This window comes from Misgurnus anguillicaudatus, chromosome 6, assembly GCF_027580225.2.
Source record: "Misgurnus anguillicaudatus chromosome 6, ASM2758022v2, whole genome shotgun sequence".
Classification (NCBI taxonomy): Eukaryota; Metazoa; Chordata; class Actinopteri; order Cypriniformes; family Cobitidae; genus Misgurnus; species Misgurnus anguillicaudatus.
Window position 1 is genome coordinate 21890457 of NC_073342.2, and position 20593 is coordinate 21911049.

At 37.1% G+C, this 20593-nt stretch overlaps 1 protein-coding gene across 2 annotated transcripts in view; it reads left to right on the forward strand.

The window, feature by feature from the left end:
- arid3b (AT-rich interactive domain 3B) overlaps nucleotides 1–19569 on the forward strand; it is a 34801-nt gene extending 15232 nt beyond the window's left edge. For both annotated transcript variants that reach the window (XM_073868771.1, XM_055192829.2), the window contains 6 exons: nucleotides 1756–1828; nucleotides 14243–14426; nucleotides 14701–14951; nucleotides 16953–17255; nucleotides 17338–17427; nucleotides 17688–19569. In XM_073868771.1, coding sequence (XP_073724872.1) covers nucleotides 1756–1828; nucleotides 14243–14426; nucleotides 14701–14951; nucleotides 16953–17255; nucleotides 17338–17427; nucleotides 17688–17845 — 1059 coding nt within the window. In that variant the 3' untranslated portion in view covers nucleotides 17846–19569. The remainder of the gene's footprint in view (nucleotides 1–1755; nucleotides 1829–14242; nucleotides 14427–14700; nucleotides 14952–16952; nucleotides 17256–17337; nucleotides 17428–17687) is intronic.
- The last annotated feature ends 1024 nt before the right edge of the window (nucleotides 19570–20593 follow it).

The following is a 20593-nucleotide window of genomic DNA, read 5'->3' on the forward strand; positions in this document are numbered from 1 at the left end:
AATTGGTGTGACGTTTAACAGATTTTTTTCAACAAAATTGTATTTTTGAATGGCCTAAAGCCAACATTAAGCGGATTTGAAGCAAAAGTGTTTGATGACAAATGATACGCGTTGAGAGCATTTGGTTAAAGAGCACTTATTGTTCAATTCACGCTTTTACATTTCCTTTGGTGTGTAAGTGTGTATTAGTACATGTTAATGATATGCAAAAGGTACAAACCCCAAATAAAAACAATGACGCAAGTTATCGTCTCCAACGTAAATCTCTTTTCTTAGACTATAACAAACAGATGGATTGTAGGCAAAATTTTACTTCCTGGGATTGATGATGTAGACAAGACCGACATATCAAAATTCCTCCCATTTCTGACTTTAAGTGGCCTGTAAGTTAACTCCTGTTAGCAACCATATCTTTCAAACATGGTAAGGAGCATCACGTTTCTGGCTGATGTCAGAGGTATTCAGGCCAATCACAACGTACAGATTAGCTGGCCAATCAGGGACACAGAGCTTTTCAAATACTTCCATTCCAGGAAGAGAGTGAAATCTGGAGCTACAAAAATGTACGATATGTGGAAAATAATCTGGTGTTTTAAAGGCGCTCTATGCATTTTCTGAGTTTTTGTCAAACAGCGACCCCTAGAGTCGCTGGAGAATACTTGCAATTGTCGTAATTTCCCACTCTAGTACACCTCCGAAGATAATGACAGGTAATGTTTCACAATTTCATACTGATGATGGTAATAGGATAATAAGAAGCAACAAGCAAGCGCAACAACATACAACATAGACCGCAAACAAGTTTACAAATAAGAAATTTACTTACTAGTCCAGCAACAAGATCGCCAGATCAGCATCCAGTGCTGTCTTTTAGCTCACGCCAACGAGTAAAAACCTGACCCAGTGGGACTCTTTTCCTACTCTCTTCCGAACGCACTTTCTTAACTTTTAAATAGTTTAGCCTCACGTCTTAAATTCGCTCGTGCAGTTGTTGTTATAGGCTTGATCGACTTCATGCGGCGCTGCAAGAACCGACAGCCGGATGACGTCAAAGTGCCGTCTCGGCTCATTCTCGCGGTACCTTGACGTCATCCGGCGGTCGGTTCTTGCAGCGGCGCACAAAGTCGAACAAGCCTAACGTGTGTGACGTCATTGCCATAAAGCAAGTCTTGATTCTCGCGAGATTTATCAAGGGTGGTTCTCTCAAGCTTGCATTGCTGGTTTTGCTTGCGTCGTCCTCCCCGAGCTTCAACAGGAGGATGATTCACCCTACTATGACTTTGTTTACCACCGAAATAACTTTGAAGCTGTTATATTAAGGTAAAATAACCGCATAGTGTGTCTTTAACCATAAACCACCCAAACAAATTGTATTATAACAAATACACAAAATAACGTTTTTTTAGCAATGAAATGGGTCCTCTTTAATATTTAATTTTTGCGGAGATGACGTTTAGCGGAATTTTTTTTTGTCTTAGTTTGTAGATAAATCTTACAAAATTATTGACTAAACCTTGAATTGACAATTTTTCAGTTAAAGGAGAAAAAGTAACTAAATTAGGAATTAATTTAATAAGAAGTCTCAACTTATAGTTTTATATCTTATACAATAAGCTTATCTCATGTTAGGTGTATGTTTATAGGAAATGACTAACACTGATTAAAAAAACTAAAATCTACTGCTTATTTAAAGCAATGATAAACATCCCTTAAATAGTTTTTTAAGGATTAACATTACCTGTATTTTTCCTTCAGCTTTACGAACTGGACAATGACCCAAAACGGAAAGAGTTCCTTGATGACCTCTTTGCTTACATGCAAAAACGAGGTAAGGCAAATGTTAAAGTTTCTTAAACATGAACTGAATTGAAATCCATGTATTTGACATTAGCTCAACCAATGGCGTGAGGGTGGGGTTGGATTATATATTTGTCCAACCAATAACAGGTTGAGGGAAGAGATGCCACAATCCCTGTGTCCGAAATCGCATACATTGACTGTAGGTACTGAATTAGATGAAGTACCTACTCGTCGACTGTTAAAACAGTAGGTACTGTATAGTATGCATATGGATAGTATGAATAAATTCAGAGGTACTACATCCACCGTGTTGATACATCACAGAATATTATGGTACTTTTCATCTGCTTTTTTTTCGAATACTATGAATTTGGATATATTACTTGCCTAGCTTTCTGCTTTTCACCTCCCATATAGTATGGAAGTAGACGGTTTCGGACGCAGCAAATCATTATTTTTCACTTTTGACCCTCGTTCATTTAATGTTACCCTTGTAAATTCCCGCAACTGCGTCTTTAACAAGTATCTGTATAAATTAAACATTTAAATCCAGCTTCACTGTATGGTGATGAGCGATTTCAGCGGACACATAAACCTAGTATGGATACAGCAGCTCCCTTAGCTAAGTGGAATCATATGTCCTCAGTCTCAGATTAGCATACTGTGACAGAAAGATGTGCCTGACGCCGTCATCCGACTAGGACTAAGCCTTCAGCGCCACAGCTTGACGGGGCTATTAACCCCGTAGCACAGGTTTAAACTCAACCAGATGGAGATCTGTTTGTATTGGTTTGCCATCAAACCCCCCATACCACCTACTAGCGCGTGTAAGTGGGGTTGTCAGCTGAGACTTCATAATGAGTCGGGGGATGAAAAAAGGTTGATCTTGCCAAATGTCCATCATGGAGGTCTCTGACCATGATTAATGATGTTTTTTTTTGACTGATGGTTGTGTGTGAAATGACTTCTGTATGCGCAGATTGGGCTGAGTTTATTTCGTGTTATTTAAAGGTGTTCGCTATGAAAGTGTTACATTGGGACACACTTTTGATTTAAAAGTTGCCTGTGGGTGGTTTCATCTTATCTTGTCAATCATTTGTGCATTTTGAAATGCAGAGATCTGCTTTAACCATGACATTTAACTGGATGTTAATAGCTAGCATTTTTGTACAGATTACAAGATGTATTTCTGCTATAACACATAACGTGTGTAAGCAGGCTTTTGTTACTTTGTTGATTGTTTTGTCTGGTCTAAAGGGGTTTTGGCTGTGGATTATCAGGGACTTTAGACTACCCGTTGTAGCGCAAGGATGATGTATCTGTGTTGCGTCTTTTGTGCAACTTCTGCTTTTTTTCAAAATAAGGATTTTCAACGAAAGTGATCATTTTATGACCATTTGTTAAATGTAATGACAGCATTTGTTTCTGATGATGTAAAAACGATGTAAAAAAAAATCATTTTAGTGATGTCATTTTAGGTAAGAAATGTCAGTCATTGAGTGAGTTATATTTTTTTTAAATGCCAAAAATCATTAGGATAATAAGTAAAGATCATGTTCCATAAAGATAATTTGTAAATTTCTTACCGTAAATATATAAAAAATGTAGTAATAGTTCTAAAATCTAGTAATAGTTGTTGGGTGGTTTTTTCAATATTTAAATTTTTTGTACATCCTCAGATAACAGATAACATTATTAAATGTTTTATCTTGGCCAAATATTGTCCTTATTTCTTCAATGGAATATATATATTTAATTCTTCAATGGAATATATATATATATATATTTAATTCTTCAATGGAATATATATAATATATATATTATGCCAATTTTAAAAAATTACCCTTAAAAATGTTTTGTGGCCCAGGATCACATTTAAAGGGATAATACACCAAAAAATGAAATTTCTTTGTTCTGATAAACACAAAGGAAGATATTTTGAGGATTGTTTAAAACCAAACCGTTTGTGGACCCCATTCACTTCCAAAGTAGGAAAAAGTATACTATATAAGTAAATGGGGTTCACGAACAGTTTGCTTACAAACATTTATAAAAATATATTCCTTTGTGTTCATCAGAACAAATACATTTATACGGGTTTGTAACAAAATGAGAGTGAGAAAATCATGACAGAATTTTCATTTTTGGGTGAACTATCCCTTTAAGCATTTAGTTGACGCTTTTATCCAAGCGACTTTTTAAAAATTAGTAAAAACAATGAAGCGATTTAATATTTTTATTTATTTATTTATTTAGTGCTGCCTCACTTAAAAGTTAGAATAAAAGTTTTTGTTTACATAATATATGTGGGTGTATTGTGTATTATAATAATAATAATTATGTATAAATACACACAAACACACACGCACATGTATATAATTAAGAAACATTTGCATGTGTATATACATGTTTATATTATATATAAATATAAATATTTATAATATAAATAGATATTTTCTTAAAATTATACATGTATGTGTGTATTTATATATACATAATTATTATACACAGTACACACACATTTGTGTAAACAAAAACTTTTATTCTGCAAACGATTAGTCGCGACTAATTGTGGCAGGAATATATTTATTACTGTAGCGGTAGTGCTTTTCACAATTTTGCAAAGCAGCTTTACAGTAAATACAGAGAAATACACATAATAGGATATATGGGAAAATATGGAGATATATATATATATATATATATATATATATATATATATATATATATATTTAAACGCTATCACACAATAAACTTTCTGCTAGTATGCAGGGTGCACAGTTCTTTGGCATTGCAACAATATTAGAAAATAGCAATAACAGATTAATAACAGATTGCATATTCAGTATGCAATATAATCTTTCTGGCCAAAGACAGTTGGTGGCCTTTCCCTCAAGGTTTTCCCAAAAAGTTTAACATGCCACACCCGCTTTATATTTATATGCTTTGATCCTTCTAACTTTACGCACACACACACCTATAAAAATTGGCCTCTGCCCCTTGTGTATTGTCCACACCACAGCCGCCTGAAACTTGATAAGACGGGAGGGGGACAGGAGCCATGTCTGCAGGGAAGGTTTGTCAGGGATGTGCTGTATGTGTGTGTGTTGATCGGAGGGGAGAATCTTGCTCGGGGCCTGGGGGGATCAGATAGAGGGAGGGTGAGGTGGATTAAGGGGCCCCTGTCTCTCTGCCGAAGATTAATGAGACCCTAAAACCCAGGGCCCACCTTTGATATTAGAAGAATGACAGACAGTAGGAAAGCCAAAGACAATGAAGTGACTGGTGAATAACAGCGTGATGTCAGAAAAAGAGGGTAAAGGGGAAGGAGGGGGAATGTGTGGATGAGTAAATGATGACAAGATGAGCAACAGAAGAGAGTCAGTTATTCCTATTCCGAAAGTTATTAGAAGTTAGTAAATGAGTTTGGTATTTTTATTTGGTGTTATATCTTAGCAATCTAAAGATGCTTTTGGGTGATTCTCACGAAATCCGTGAACAGCATCAGAATTTGTAAAAATCTCTTGAAGCCAATTTTTTTTGCACATATAAGATTAAGGTCTGATCTTACTATAACCATTATTTTTAGAGGATTTAAAACATTTCCTATAAAATTATTACATTTTTTAGATTATCATTATCAAAAATTGTCATTACCGCAACATGATATTACATTAAATATATGCAATTACAAACTCATGTTTCGGTAATGAGAACTAAAAAGTTGTCTAGGTACTATGACAAACAAAATTTTAACTTAAAAAATAAGAACTGCTTACCTGGTAGCCATCTTGAGTGTCACAGTCAATTATGTCCCTTCCAACAAAATGTTTTTTTTTTGAAAATGTTAGTTTCTTGAATTGTTGCGGAGGATGAGAATTTTTCTTGGACACATTTATATTCCTTATTATTTTCTCTACATTTACCAATGATCACCAAATACCACATGTGTCTTTACTAAAAATGTTTATAGTATAACATGCACTGAAGCATTTTTTTTTTTTTTTTAGATTTTTAAGTATACATTTTCCATGTCAAAGAACCCAAATCCGGTCATGGACATGTTGTGGTACTGAAAAATGTTCACCTTAAATGTGGAAAAAATCTAATTTGGTTTCTATTTTGAAATAATGTGCAAAATAGTACATGAACAGATGTTTGTAACTGTATGCTTCTTATTTTGATACTTACTTTGCATTTACTTTTTTTATCAAAATGTTTCATGACACCTCATAATTCATCTAATTTTGCGAGAATCACCCTTTTATATGTAGAGTTTAAAAGAAATTGGACAACTTATTCGGTCCCTAACACAGCATCGAAGAGACGTCTTTAAATAAACATGTCAATGTTTTAATAGGTAAAGAACATAAAGTCATCCTATATAATGTAAAGAACATTCTGTGAAAATATAACCTTGATATATTTAATATTGACTGAGTAATGTCATGTGAACTGACAAAAAACAAACTTAGAATATCAGACTTCAGCCTGGATTTACAGACAGGGTCACATACTATTTCAATTGTAAATATATTTTGAAAAACTATTATTGTGCAGATTTAATATGTATGCAGTTGCATGAATCTCAAATTCTGCAATTCAGTAAAATTCCCATACAATTCCTGTATTTGTAAATGCATCAGTCTAGCTCGGAATGGCGCGCAAATCCCGATGCATCCGCCATTTAAATTTATCGCAGACATATGGAACAGCTGCGATGAAATTGCACCTCAGTTTGCCATAGTCAGCAGGGAGGAGTTTATATGCGTGCATGGCCTGTATTGTGTGAGTTCATAAGAAGTGTGGCACATCCTGTTTGGAGCATTTGTCTTCTCACTCCCAGCTTCTTCTCAAGCATGTTTATGACATCCTGGTGGCTTCCCTTCCTCTGGGCTCTAAAGTGGGCTGCTCCTTCCCACCCGAGCACCTCTGTTTTTTTATGACCACCAGATTTATCTCAGAAAGCCAGGAAGATCCACCAAAAAACTCTTTCCTTATCCTTTGCTTTTTATGTGGATGTACGAATTCCCCTAGAGGATAAATTCCTTGCATATCGGTTCCTTGAATTGTTTTTTATGACTCTGTGCTGCAGAATTCGGTTCTTAGTAAAGCAGTAAACATGTCTTTATCAGATGCATTATATTCCTGTTTGTGTACTATATTAAATCTATTTAAATTATGGCTTGGTTGTGTGTTGTATAGCTAGATGATGGATAGATTTTGATTACTAAAAGTAAATAGTGTTATGTTGCTGCTGGCCAAATCATAAATTGTAAAAACAATAGTTTGCTGAATGTGTGTTAAAGAAATTTTCATGGATTGACGTGCTCCTCTATTATAATAAAGTTGAATAATGAAGATTGAAATTAGCACACATGGACCCGTGGCATCTGTATGTGCAGGAGTGTTGCGGTGTAGAAGATGAGTGTCAAAGGAAACATGAATATTTTATAATGAATGGAAAGTGCTTATTACCCAACTAAATGAAAAATGACTCCCTGTTGGTCATGATTTTATCGTTTTCAGGGAAGAACATTTGGCTGAATCGCACGAAGCCTGTCCAGGTCATGTTTCACCCTGAAATTAAAAGCCAAAATTATGCTTGTGTATTATTTTTCATCACAATTAAGGTGAATTAACCTTTAAATGCATGAATGCTTTGCCAATCATTACATATTTGTGTCTTGAATGACCAGGAATGGATATCTCGTAACTTCCTCATTAGTATAAACCTGTCCTAATACTCAATTTATAATTTAATTAAAATATAATTGTTAGATAAAGAATATGTTAAAACTATAAAAAATAAAGCATTTATATTTTGACTTTTATTTCTCATCACATACATTTAGAAAAATAAACAAAGTTGAAATGATGTCTAATGATATCCCGGTTCTGTAATGGCTGAAGTATGGTCCATTTTTTTACACGTACATGAGGGTCTACGCGCAGTGTGTATTAGTGATTGGCGATTTCGAAGCACGCTTCATGAGGCTTCGAAACATTTACGAATCTTTTGTTTCGCATTATTGGTTCGGAGCTTGTTTCAAACTGGCCAAAGTCACGTGATTTTAGCAAACGAGGCTTCATTACGTCGTAACTGTTTCGAAAATCCGACGATTCACCACTAGGGGGAGTTTATCACACATGACCAGTGTAGGTGAACTCGGGTCAGTTTTATTATAAAAGTTCATAAAACATTCATTCTTCTGACTAAAAACACTACAATTTTTTCTACTTTTTCTTTATAGACAGATTTAATGACAAAAATGTGCATAATTAAAAAAGAGTTCTTTTGTAATGATTTGTTTGCCATTAAATAAGACTAAAAACACACAATACACTTTTAATTATGTCTTAATTAAATTAAATAATTTATTTTTCTTAAAAACATATTTTTACAACAATCTTGCTATTAATTTGTAAAAAGTATCAAATGTTTGGACAGATCTTGCTGCTTTTACACTATTTTTACCAGCAGGTGTCGCCAGTGTGTATGGTGTTTCGAACGCTTTGAAAAACTGAAACAATTTGCGAATTGGTTCAATTGATTCGAAGCTTTGAAAGGCTTCGTTTCTCCCATCACTAGTGTGCATGGCGCAATTATCGTCATCCCAAGAGTGCGTGCGTTTTTGCACAATGCGCACGCGTTTAGAGGGTTGTAGAGTGCCCTCTGGTGGACAAACTATACAAGGGCATTACTCAAGACATGGTTGAAGGCTGTTTGGTTCGTTTTTTTTATTTTTTATATTCATTTATCGGCCATTATGAATGCCGATACCGATAGGCTGGAAAATGCCTAATATCGGCCGATAATATCACCCTGCCGATATATCGGTCGGGATCTAGGTTAAGTTGATTTCCCTCCATTACTGTAAAACTCTGTATTACTTACACCAGGGTACTGTTTGTTGTGTCGGCTTTAAAATTTGTAATAAAGTAATTTGTAAATCTGTCAGAAACACCAGTGAGAATAATGAAATTACAAAAGAGAACGTTATGGATTTATTTTAGTAATTTAAAAGAATAACAGCACTTTTTAGTGTAAATTGTCATTGAGACTGATGAAAAAGTTTGGTTTTAGTAATAAGAGTTTGTTAGGGGATTGTATCATAAAAATGTAAATGGAAATTGTAACATGAAAATGTTTGGCCTTGGTTTTCTGTTTTGTGGCATTTGCCCATTTGGACTTGTGTTGAGACTCTTAATAGTTAATAACTCTTTAGATTTAGCTGCCAGGGTCTTTCATCAGATGTGAGACCATGTACTTCCTGTATGCCCCCTCACTTCCTCATACAGTAAGAATGGCAGTCATTGTTTCGAGCAGATTGAGGAATTTCCTCAGCAGGCTGGTGATCCAGGGTTCCCTGTCGGTTCATTACAGAACTGCAGGCCTCTTAATGCAGGCAGCTGTTTCCTCTATATTTAGGGCAGGGGACAGATTTACTGACCTATTTATTTTAGCAAACAAATGGGGAGGGGAAATTAAAGGGCGTGTGTAAGGAAATCATTAAAATCTGTATGCAAATATAAAAAAATCTGTTTTATAAAAACCACCATTTTGATGTCTTGACATAACAATGTAAAAGTCAAAGCTATGATTGCATTGTATTACATTTAGATTTATGCATTTGGATGACGCTTTTATCCAAGTATACATTATACGTTTAATACATTGGAACCTATTACCTTTGCACTACCAATTGAGCTACAGGAACATACATTTCTAATATACATAATACATTACTACAGTATTTACGTACATTTCTGGAAATGAATGAAGAACTTGCATGCTTTTGTTTTCATACATTTGTTATGCGCTTACTAAACTTTGTTGGGATTGGTTGTTTTTATCGGTTGCCAGTTGCATCTCTTCTAAATTGTCTTTTAAACATATAGTTCACTTATTGTTCAAATATTTTTCCACCATGCATAACGTTTGTATCGCATCAAACCGTACACTTTTATTTCATTAGCGCCATCCTATTCCTACCTAAAAATTAAAACATTTTTAAGATACGCAAGTCAAGGCAACATGAAGTGCATCGCTTTTGCATTACCTCGTAGCACGGCCCGCATCAATCAATAATGAACCCTCTTTAGCGGGAAAAGGTTTTCAATGACTTTTCCACCCTTATGAGTTTGAGCTAAATTGGTTTTACAGTTATGAAGCGTGTCACAAGGTCATACGTGAGATGCTGCTGCTCGGCACTGCTTCCTGTGGACCTGTACCTGAATCTCCAGCTCGGTGACCCGGCCCTAACCTTTTGCTCGAATCTGAGCGGCGATTGTTTGATGAATGACTAATGCCATTCCCAGCATTAAATAACTGCTTTTCAAAGAGAGACCTTGCTCCGGTCTCTCCAGGGGGTGCTGGGTCTGGTTGTGGAGACCTGGGGTCTAAATTACATCGGGTTGTCTGGGTAAATGAAGACTTTATGGTTGCAGCAGTTTCACGAGAGAACCTTTAAATTTTCAAAGGCTGAAGTAGAGAAAATCCTTAAAATATAATGTACTGTGAGAGAGGCGACAGAATTGGATATCTGCACATACATCTGCACGTTTTGAGTGTACATTTGGTAATATTTGGTTTTTTTATGCTCTGGTACCCATTTGTGCATGTAAATCCATGTTAATGAGAATGAAGTGTGGCTAAATTAAAGGTTTAATCCTAACCTCAAGTCACCTGGACTATTTACCCCCTTCCAGCACCTGTGTACACACTCTCACATTAATTGGTTTTAATCCATTTATATGTAGGGATTTGAGCATGACATTATGGGGGCTCAAAGCCCCTCCCTTGCTGTTCCATACAAACTGCCATAAGTGCGCTAATGGAGCACGAGTGTGTGTGGTTTTAATGACCACAATCCCTGCAAAGAAGCTTCATTGCACTGGCCTATCAACACGCAGGCTCCATAGCTACTGCTCACAGATTAAAAACTCAGTCACTCAATCTTTGTTCTGATAGGAGGGATGGGTAAAACTGATGCACATGCAGTTTTAATGCTGTAAAGTGAGTTGTTCTTATAGCTCGCTTTCAGCCTATCACTGCCTGTAGTTACTGTAGTAAACAGCCTGGACATTTTATAATAACCATCTTTATTAGCCCAGAACTTCCCATATTTACTGCTGTAATTGGCCCAGCACTTCCTGTAGTTACAGTTGTAGTTAACCCAGCGCTTCCTGTAGTTATTATTGTAAATACTCCACTACTTTCTCTAATTACAATTGAAGAGTTTCGTTGCAAAATGAGATAAATCCATTTTTTTTTACATTTTTGTCAAAACATGTTTAATATTATGTTATCATGTTATTATTTTGTTTTATGGTGCTACTTAGCTGTATTTTTTTAAGTTATGAAGGTTTAAATCAAAACAAACCAACTGAAGTTGAATTGAAATTAATTGGAATGCACAACCAAAAAACTAGATTTCTGAACAATTAAAAAAAAAACGGTGGTTATCTCATTTTGCAACGAAACTCTTCAATGGTAGTTAGTCCAACGTTTCCTGTAGTTACTGTTGTAGTTAGCCCAGTGCCTTCTATAGGTATTGTTGTAATTGGCCCACCACTTCCTGTGTAGTTACTGTTTAAGTTAGCCATGTGCTTCCTGTAGTTACTATTGTAGTTTGCCCAGGCTTTCGGTAGCTACTGTTGTAGTTAACCCAGCGCTTCCTGTAGTTATTATTGTAAATAGTCCACTACTTTCTCTAATAACAATTGTAGATAGCCCAACGTTTCCTGTAGTTAATGTTTTAGTTAGCCATGTGCTTCCTGTAGTTACTCTTGTAATAAGCCCAGCACTACCTGTACTTAGCCCAGCGTTTCCTGTAGTTAGTGTTGTAGTTACCCCAGTGCCTTTTGTAGTTATTGTTGTAATTGGCACACCACTTCCTGTGTAGTTATTGTTTTAGTTAGCCCAGTGCTTTCTGTAGTTATTATTGTAAATAGTCCACTACTTTCTCTAATTACAATCGTAGTTAGCCCAACGTTTCCTGTAGTTATTGTTGTAGTTAACCCAGTGCCTTTTGTAGTTATTGTTGTAATTGGCCCACCACTTCCTGTGTAGTTACTGTTTTAGTTAGCCCAGTGCTTTCTGTAGTTATTATTGTAAATAGTCCACTACTTTCTCTAATTACAATCGAAGTTAGCCCAACGTTTCCTGTAGTTATTATTGTAGTTACCCCAGTGCCTTTTGTAGTTATTGTTGTAATTGGCCCACCACTTCCTGTGTAGTTACTGTTTTAGTTAGCCCAGTGCTTTCTGTAGTTATTATTGTAAATAGTCCACTACTTTCTCTAATTACAATCGTAGTTAGCCCAACGTTTCCTGTAGTTATTGTTGTAGTTACCCCAGTGCCTTTTGTAGTTACTGTTGTAATTGGACCACCACTTCCTGTGTAGTTACTGTTTTAGTTAGCCCTGTGCTTCCTGTAGTTACTATTGTAATAAGCCCAGCACTACCTGTAGTTAGCCCAACGTTTGTTGTAGTTACCCCAGTGCCTTTTGTAGTTATTGTTGTAATTGGCACACCACTTCCTGTGTAGTTACTGTTTTAGTTAGCCCTGTCCTTCCTGTAGTTACTATTGTAATAAGCCCAGCACTACCTGTAGTTAGCCCAACGTTTGTTGTAGTTAACCCAATGCCTAAAGTGTTTATTGATGTAAATGCACCACCACTTCATGTGCAGATACTGTTTTAGTTAGCCCTGTGCTTCCTGTAGTTACTGTTGTAATAAGCCCAGCACTTCCTGTAGTTACTATTGTAAATAGTCCACTACTTTCTCTAATTACAATCGTAGTTAGCCCAACATTTCCTGTAGTTACTGTTGTAGGTACCCCAGTGCCTTTTGTAGTTACTGTTGTATTTGGCCCACCCCGTCCAGTTATCTTTTCGTTTGAGTTAGCCCTGTGCTTCCTGTAGTTACTATTGTAATAAGCCCAGCACTACCTGTAGTTAGCCCAACGTTTGTTGTAGTTACCCCAGTGCCTTTTGTGGTTATTGTTGTAATTGGCCCACCACTTCCTGTGCAGTTACTGTTTTAGTTAGCCCTGTGCTTCCTGTAGTTACTGTTGTAATAAGCCCAGCACTTCCTGTAGTTACTATTGTAAATAGTCCACTACTTTCTCTAATTACAATCGTAGTTAGCCCAACGTTTCCTGTAGTTATTGTTGTAGTTACCCCAGTGCCTTTTGTAGTTACTGTTGTAATTGGCCCACCACTTCCTGTGTAGTTACTGTTTTAGTTAGCCCTGTGCTTCCTGTAGTTACTGTTGTAATAAGCCCAGCACTTCCTGTAGTTACTATTGTAGTTAGCCCATCGCTCTCTGTAGTTACTGTTGTAGTTAACCCAGTGCTTCCTGTAGTTATTATTGTAAATAGTCCACTACTTTCTCTAATTACAATTGTAGTTAGCCCAACGTTTCCTGTAGTTACTGTTGTAGTTACCCCAGTGCCTTTTATAGTTACTGTTGTAATTGGACCACCACTTTCTGTGTAGTTACTGTTTTAGTTAGCCATGTCTTTCCTGTAGTTACTGTTGTAATATGCCCAGCACTACCTGTAGTTAGCCCAGCGCTTTCTTTAGCTACTGCTGTTATTAGCCCAGTGCTTCCTGTATTTTCTGTAGTAATTGTCCCACTACTTTCTGTGTAGTTACTGTAGCTCTCTTTCAGCGTATCATTGCCTGTAATTACTGTCGTAAACAGCCAGAACATTTTATAATAACCGTCTTTATTAGCCCAGAACTTCCCATATTTACTGCTGTAATTGTCCCAGCACTTCCTGTAGTTACTGTTGTAGTTAACCCAGCGCTTCCTGTAGTTATTATTGTAATTAGTAAACCCAGCACTTCCTGTTCTAATTATTGCAATTGGCCCGTTACTTTCTGTAGTTACTGTTATAGTTAGCCCAACGTTTCCTGTAGTTACGGTTGCAGTTAGCCCAGCACTTCCTGTAGTTACTGTTGTAGTTAGCCTGGCACTTCCTGTAGTTACTGTTGTAGTTAGCTGGGCACTTCCTGTAGCTACTGTTGTAATAAGCCCAGTGCTTCCTGTAGTTACTGTTGTAGTTAGCCGGGCACTTCCTGTAGCTACTGTTCTAATTAGCCCAGTGCTTCCTGTAGTTACTGGTTGTTAGCCCAGCACTTCCTGTAATTACTGTTGTAGTTAGTCCAGCGCTTTCTGTAGTTACTGTTGTAATTAGTCCAGTACTTTCCACCAGTTACTGTTGTAATTAGCTTACCACTTCCTGTAGTTTCTGTTGTGTTGTTATTAGCCTAGCATTTCCTGTAGATTCATTTGTAATAATCCCTGTTGCAGTTATCTCATCACTATTTATCAGGGCTGATCAGCGGGAAATGACTTGTTTGGTGTAATCCGCCATGTTTAATATTTACACAGAATCTCACTTGCTCCTTGTATGTCATGTCTCCCACAGGTACACCTGTCAATCGGATCCCCATCATGGCCAAGCAGGTGCTGGATCTGTATATGCTGTATAAGCTGGTGACTGAGAAGGGAGGTCTGGTGGAGGTGATAAACAAGAAGATCTGGAGGGAGATCACTAAAGGCCTGAACCTACCCACCTCCATCACCAGCGCTGCCTTCACCCTTCGCACACAGTAAGATATTTTAATATATCTCCCATAATTAATATCTGGTTCTGTTTGTGACCGGCTAATAGAAATAATCTGCTTAGCTAATTAACATACATGCCTTCTACTAATAGCTACAGTATGTCAAATGATTATTTACATTTTTTATTGTGTATTATAAATATTTAACTGTTGAGAGACATTATTATCTCTCCATAATGTCTCCAATGTGTGTCTCAAGTGGTGTAGTGACATCACAGTTTGCATCCACAGCTCATTTTCTTATCTTGCTGTGTCTCAGGTATATGAAGTATCTGTACCCATACGAATGTGAGAAGAAGGGTCTGAGTTCCCCAGGAGAGCTCCAGGCGGCCATCGACAGTAACCGCAGAGAGGGCCGCCGTCCCGGCTACAGCAACAGCCTCTACCGCTTTTCTCCTTCTCCTAGTGCCTCAGCACCTCACCTGCTTTCCCCTCCCAAAATGCACCTGCCCGCCACTGGTCACAATGGACTTCAGGCCACCCCCAGTCCGGGCCTGAAGAAAGCCACAGGTGTGTAATGGATCACACATTTACAACATCATAAAATGCTGAGATATTCATACACAAAGCCAGAAAAACCAGACTTACCAAAATTAAGATCGGGAATTTCATTTAGCCTAAGGGCCAGAGCTTGTTGTTAATCTAAACGCTAACAGCAATAACTTGTGTGTTAATGTAAACATTTGGTGTATTTGCACCCCCTAGTGGTGAGACCATCTTTAACATTCCCTAATAATGAATATCACAGAATAACGTATTGACCTTGTTGTATATGTGACTTTAAATGGTTTAAATTTCTGTCACATGTTCATAACATCACTGATGTGAAATAGTATTGAATAGAAGCAGACGGGAAATGGCTGCAGGAAATGGAAGAAGTTTCCTGGCCTTGAGAGACTGATTGGGAAAACTCAGGAGTGTGAAAGCCATTAAGAGGCTGCCTTTTCCTGAGAGGTCCTGCAGGTGGCCAATATCCCCAGGGACAACTGTAAAGTCATTGCATACACTAATCTGTAATACAGAGAACTGTTTGTCAAAAATCCAGGCTGTTGATGTTTCCAAAAATTTAGCAAAGCCGTTCACGTGAAGTCTTAACTGATTCTGTTTACATTCTTAATGTTTCTAGTGTCTTTGTGAGTGATTTATCAGTGCATGGTATTCCAAAGAATTCCCACTCTTCCTGATCTTTCATCGAAATGTAATAACTTCGGAAACAACGTTCCTTTAAGAACAAAATGTGGGAACAAAACAAATATATTTACAGGAAGTGGGTGTAGCTTGAGATAGCCGCTTATAACTGGCCATGCCATGGTGTCTGTGGGTGTGTGGGTGTACAATTAAATACAAATGATAGCGATAAAGGATTTAAAGGATTAAAATTCCTCTTTAGTAGTACACATTAAATATTAATACTTTGTACATTTGCTCTTTTGGGATAAAACTGCATAGTGCTAGCTATGACGGAGGGGGGGCCCCCTTAGCTAGAGGACCCCCATAATCTTTGACATAATTCGAACACTGCCTAAATCCAACCCTTAACTATCCTTGGGATGGGTATGGTGGTGTTCTATAATTTGGGGTGATTCTCACGAAATCCAGACTTAGAAGGTGTCCAGCATCAAAATTTTTAAAAAGCCCTTGAAGCCTTTTTTTGCCCATATAAGATTAAGGTCTAAACTTACTACAACCATTATTTTTAGATGATTATTTTTAGAGGAAAAAACATTTCCTATAGAATTATTACAATTTTTTAGATTATCATTATCAAAAATTATCATTACCGCAACATGATATTACATTAAATATATGCATTTACAAACTCATGTTTCAGTAATGAGAACTAAAAAGTTGTCTAGGTACTATGACAAACAAATTTTTTACTTTTATCTGGAGAGAAAAAATAAGAACTGCTTACCTGGTAGCCATCTTGAGTGTCACAGTCAATAATGTCCCTTCCAACAAATTCTTTTTTTGAAAATGTTAGTTCCTTGAGGGCTTAAACAATGATTGAAAACTGTTGCGGTGGATGATAAAATTGGTCTTGGACACATTTATATTCCTTATTATTGTCTCTTCATTTACCAATGATCACCAAATACCACATGTTTCTTTACTGTAAATGTTTATAGTATAACATGCACTGAAGCTTTTTATTTTTTCGATTATTTAATTATAAATATTTCCATGTCAAAGAACCCAAATCCAGTCATAGACACGTTGCGGTAATGAAAATCTTCCCCTTAAATGTGGAAAAAACTACAAAATGGGTTTTTATGATGTCATTTGAAATCATGTGCAAAATATTTTTTATCAAAATGTTTCATGACACCTCATAAGTCTAATTTCGCGAGAAATGCATTGTTTGCTAAGCTAAGCTAGGCTACTTGCACTTCTCATATTATTGCTCATATAACTTTTTTCCTACTTCTGCAAGTTGCTTTAAATAAAAGCATCTGCTACATGTAAGTGATTCTCCTTTGTTAAGTCAAAATGTCCATTATCTCCCCCCAGTTCCAGAGGACGGTCCAGCCTCCATGTTGCCAGGGCGACTGCCCTTGGCTCTGGCTCTGGGACATCAGCAGCAGTTGGCACGTGCTGCCACCCTGGAGCAGCTGAGGGAGAGGCTTGAGACGGGCATGGGGGCCGGGGCGGTGAGCTCGGGGGCCGCTGCTCTGGAGGGGCCAGAAAGAAAAATGGCACGTCTGGCGGAGGAGCAGCAGAGGCTACTGCAGCAGGCTTTCCAACAAAACCTGCTGGCCATGGCGTCGCAGGTGAACCCCGCTAACCTGCGGATGAACACTGCCAACACACGTGGTGAGTGCTGTGAACGTTTCGCTGAGAATTGCTCGAAGGCGAAAGCAAGCATGTCATTGATTTTTGTTGGATGTCATTTCAGAGGAAAAGCAAGACTTGTCTCTCAGCATTTCTTCGAATGGCTCTGCCAGCATTACTGTGTCTGTGGAGGTCAACGGGATTATTTACTCAGGTGGGTATTTGTGCACGTGTTTTGTGATTGCTTGGACACTTAACCCTAGGTTATCCAAGAAATTAAGGCTGGTGAGTTTTAAGGGCCATAGTGTAAACACTTTTTGTAGTCTAGACAATATTTACAATAATATAACAATATATTTTAAGTGTCTTGTATACCTGTAACATCTTAAATTAAATGAATTTGAAAAATGCTGAAATATTAATACTGTATATAATCCAGTCTGACCATTCACACCATATCTCCTTCCTATACAGGATCCTTATACGCCCAAAGGTCATCTGCAAGCATCCCCACCTCTGCCATGCCCACAGGCCACACCTCCACCCTCAGCCCAGGCATCCCTTCATCCTCCTCATCCTCTTCCTCAAAAGGCCCTGACTCTTTGGAGCAGGCCACAGGCGGGTCACCCTAAACCAACTCCCCCGTACCAAACAACCAGTCAGTCCCGCCTTACCACAACCAGCGTGAGCCACTCTGCCCTCTAGAGGCAGAAAAAGGAATCACCACCACAAACCTGCAGCTGTTTATCTTCCAGTGAAGGAAAGACCACACACGCATACAAACTCATCAGCTGTTTAACCTCAACACGGACCTCGCCTGCTCTTTTCTACAAGTCTTCGTGATGTTTTCTCAGGACTGAGAAGGTTTTAAGAGATTCGCGATTTAACGAAATACCTCATCTGTCTTAATCCCAGCGCTGACGTGGGTGAACGCGCTGCAATCGCGGCGTGATCAAATCTACTTCTGCCAAAAAAAGTCACATTTGTGAGGTTGTGGTTGACATTTTTCCTGTCTATTAATTCTCTTATTTAACGTTTGCTGAATTTAATACCTAATCTGCAGTGAAAGACTCAGGATGTGTTATTATGATAGTGCTGTGTTCTATTTCGATTGATTTTAATAACATGCTACAATCCACAAAGGACAAATTGTGAAGTTGGTTTGGTAAGAAAAGGGGGTCACTTTCTTTTCTTTCTTTTTTTTAAATGTATTTTATTTTTTTCTATTTCCGTTTTTAGTTTCTAGATACAGAAATATTATTATGATTTGAAAAGAGTTTTTGAGTGCATTTTACACAGCTGAGAGATTTGTTATTATTTAGACATATTTACAGTCGACAAATATTTTGGTTGGATGATTTTTTTCTCTACCTCAGACACAAGTCAATGTAATGGTTGCAAAGAAACCATGTGAACGGGCGCTGCTGGCGTGACGTCACACAAGTCAATCATTTCTGTGCGTCGGACGATCATGTACGGGCTCGTAAATAAGGGCCATTATTATTATTATTGTACAATTTATTTACTCTGATGGGGTGCATACGAGTTCTTTAAACCTACTTAAAAACCAGGTCACGGAAAAGCAGGATGACATTCAAATCGTAGGAGGATTGAATGTTTTTTCTTTTGTATTTTTAATTGTTAAACTTCAAACCTCACGTATCTTTCCATATTGGAAAGCAAATTTCTCAGGAATTTGTTTTTGTTTTTTATTTTTCATGGATTTTAACCTCAGAACCAAGATTCAGTCTCACGTCTGAAAGATAAAACACTAGATAAGTTATATATAACTCGGTCAGTGTGGGACTTAAATAGCTACCTCAGTCAATATTTACCTTCGATGTAGTTTCAACTGCCTGCAGTACATCACAGAATACCTCGGAAAATCCCTTTTCCTTAATCTCTCAGGTAAGAAATGAGCAAAATACCTCATAAAATGTAAAGATTGTAGAAGACAGAACAACGTTAATACTAGTACGTGTGAAATGAGAATATTGTTTGAAGAATTACATTATCTCATGTCCGGGAAGTATTGAAAATCACATGATCTGTCTTCCAGTAACTAACTTACACTTAACGAAAGATATGAAGCGAAACAGAATAGTCGGCGTTGCGTGAAATATTCACGTACCGATATAATCGATTAGCTTTACATTTTATTGGTCATAATCCTGCGTTTACTTGACTCTGGGACCTGCTGGGATACAGACACTTTTAATTTCTACTTTCTTTATTCCTCAGACAACTGCATAGCTATAATACCAAAGATCATGTGTTTGTTATCCACTTTGATGACCTCACTGTATAAACACGTGCAACTTGACACAATGAAATTAAAGTTTGATCTGATGCAACATTTTCGGTTTCACAGTGTCCTTTTTTTATCACAATAGATAAAAAATACATTATTGTGTAAAATTAACGCGCTACCGTACTGTGTGAGATTAATTTATACGCTGTTAGCTGCAGGTCTTGCCAATCTCCTGATCCATGCTCGTCATCTCCCTTCGTCTTTAGCAAGCCAAAACATTTTATTTTCGACAAAGCATTTGTTTTAGAGATCTGTTAAGCCACTTGCCAGACCGATAAATAAATAAATACAGACCGGAAGTTCACTGCGGTTCAGGCACATACCGTCGACAATGAGCATGCATGCGTCCAATGAAACCATCTATATTAACAACAAAGCTGGTGGTACCCAAGACGTTTGCACAATAGGGTGATTCTCGTGAAATTAGGCTTATGAGGTGTCATGAAACGTTTTGATAAAAAAGTAAATGCAAAGTAATAGTATCAAAATAAGTAATAGTATCAAAATACAAACATCTCTTCCTGTTTTTTGCACATGATTTCAAATGACATCATACAAACCAATTTTGTTGGTTTTTCCACATTTAAGGGGAACATTTTCATTACCGCAACGTGTCCATGACTGGAGTTGGGTTCTTTGATGGAAAAATTATAATTAAAAAATCTAAAAAATAAAACGCTTCAGTGCATATTATACTATAAACATCTATACAGTTAAGAAACTTGTGGTATTTGGTGATCATTGGTAAATGTAGAGACAATAATAAGAAATATAAATGTGTTCTCATTCTCCGCAACAATTTTCTATCATTCTTTAATTTGTTGGCACTCAATAATTGCATGACACTCAAGGTGGTTGCCAGGTAAGCAGTTCTTATTTTTTTCTCCAGATAAAAGATGAAATTTTGTTTGTCATAGTACCTAGACAACTTTTTAGTTCTCATTACCGAAACATGAGTTTGTAAATGCATATATTTAATGTAATAATTTTTTGATAATGATCATCTTAAAAATATTAATAATTCTATACGAAATATGTTTTAAATCCGCTAAAAATAATGGTTATAGTA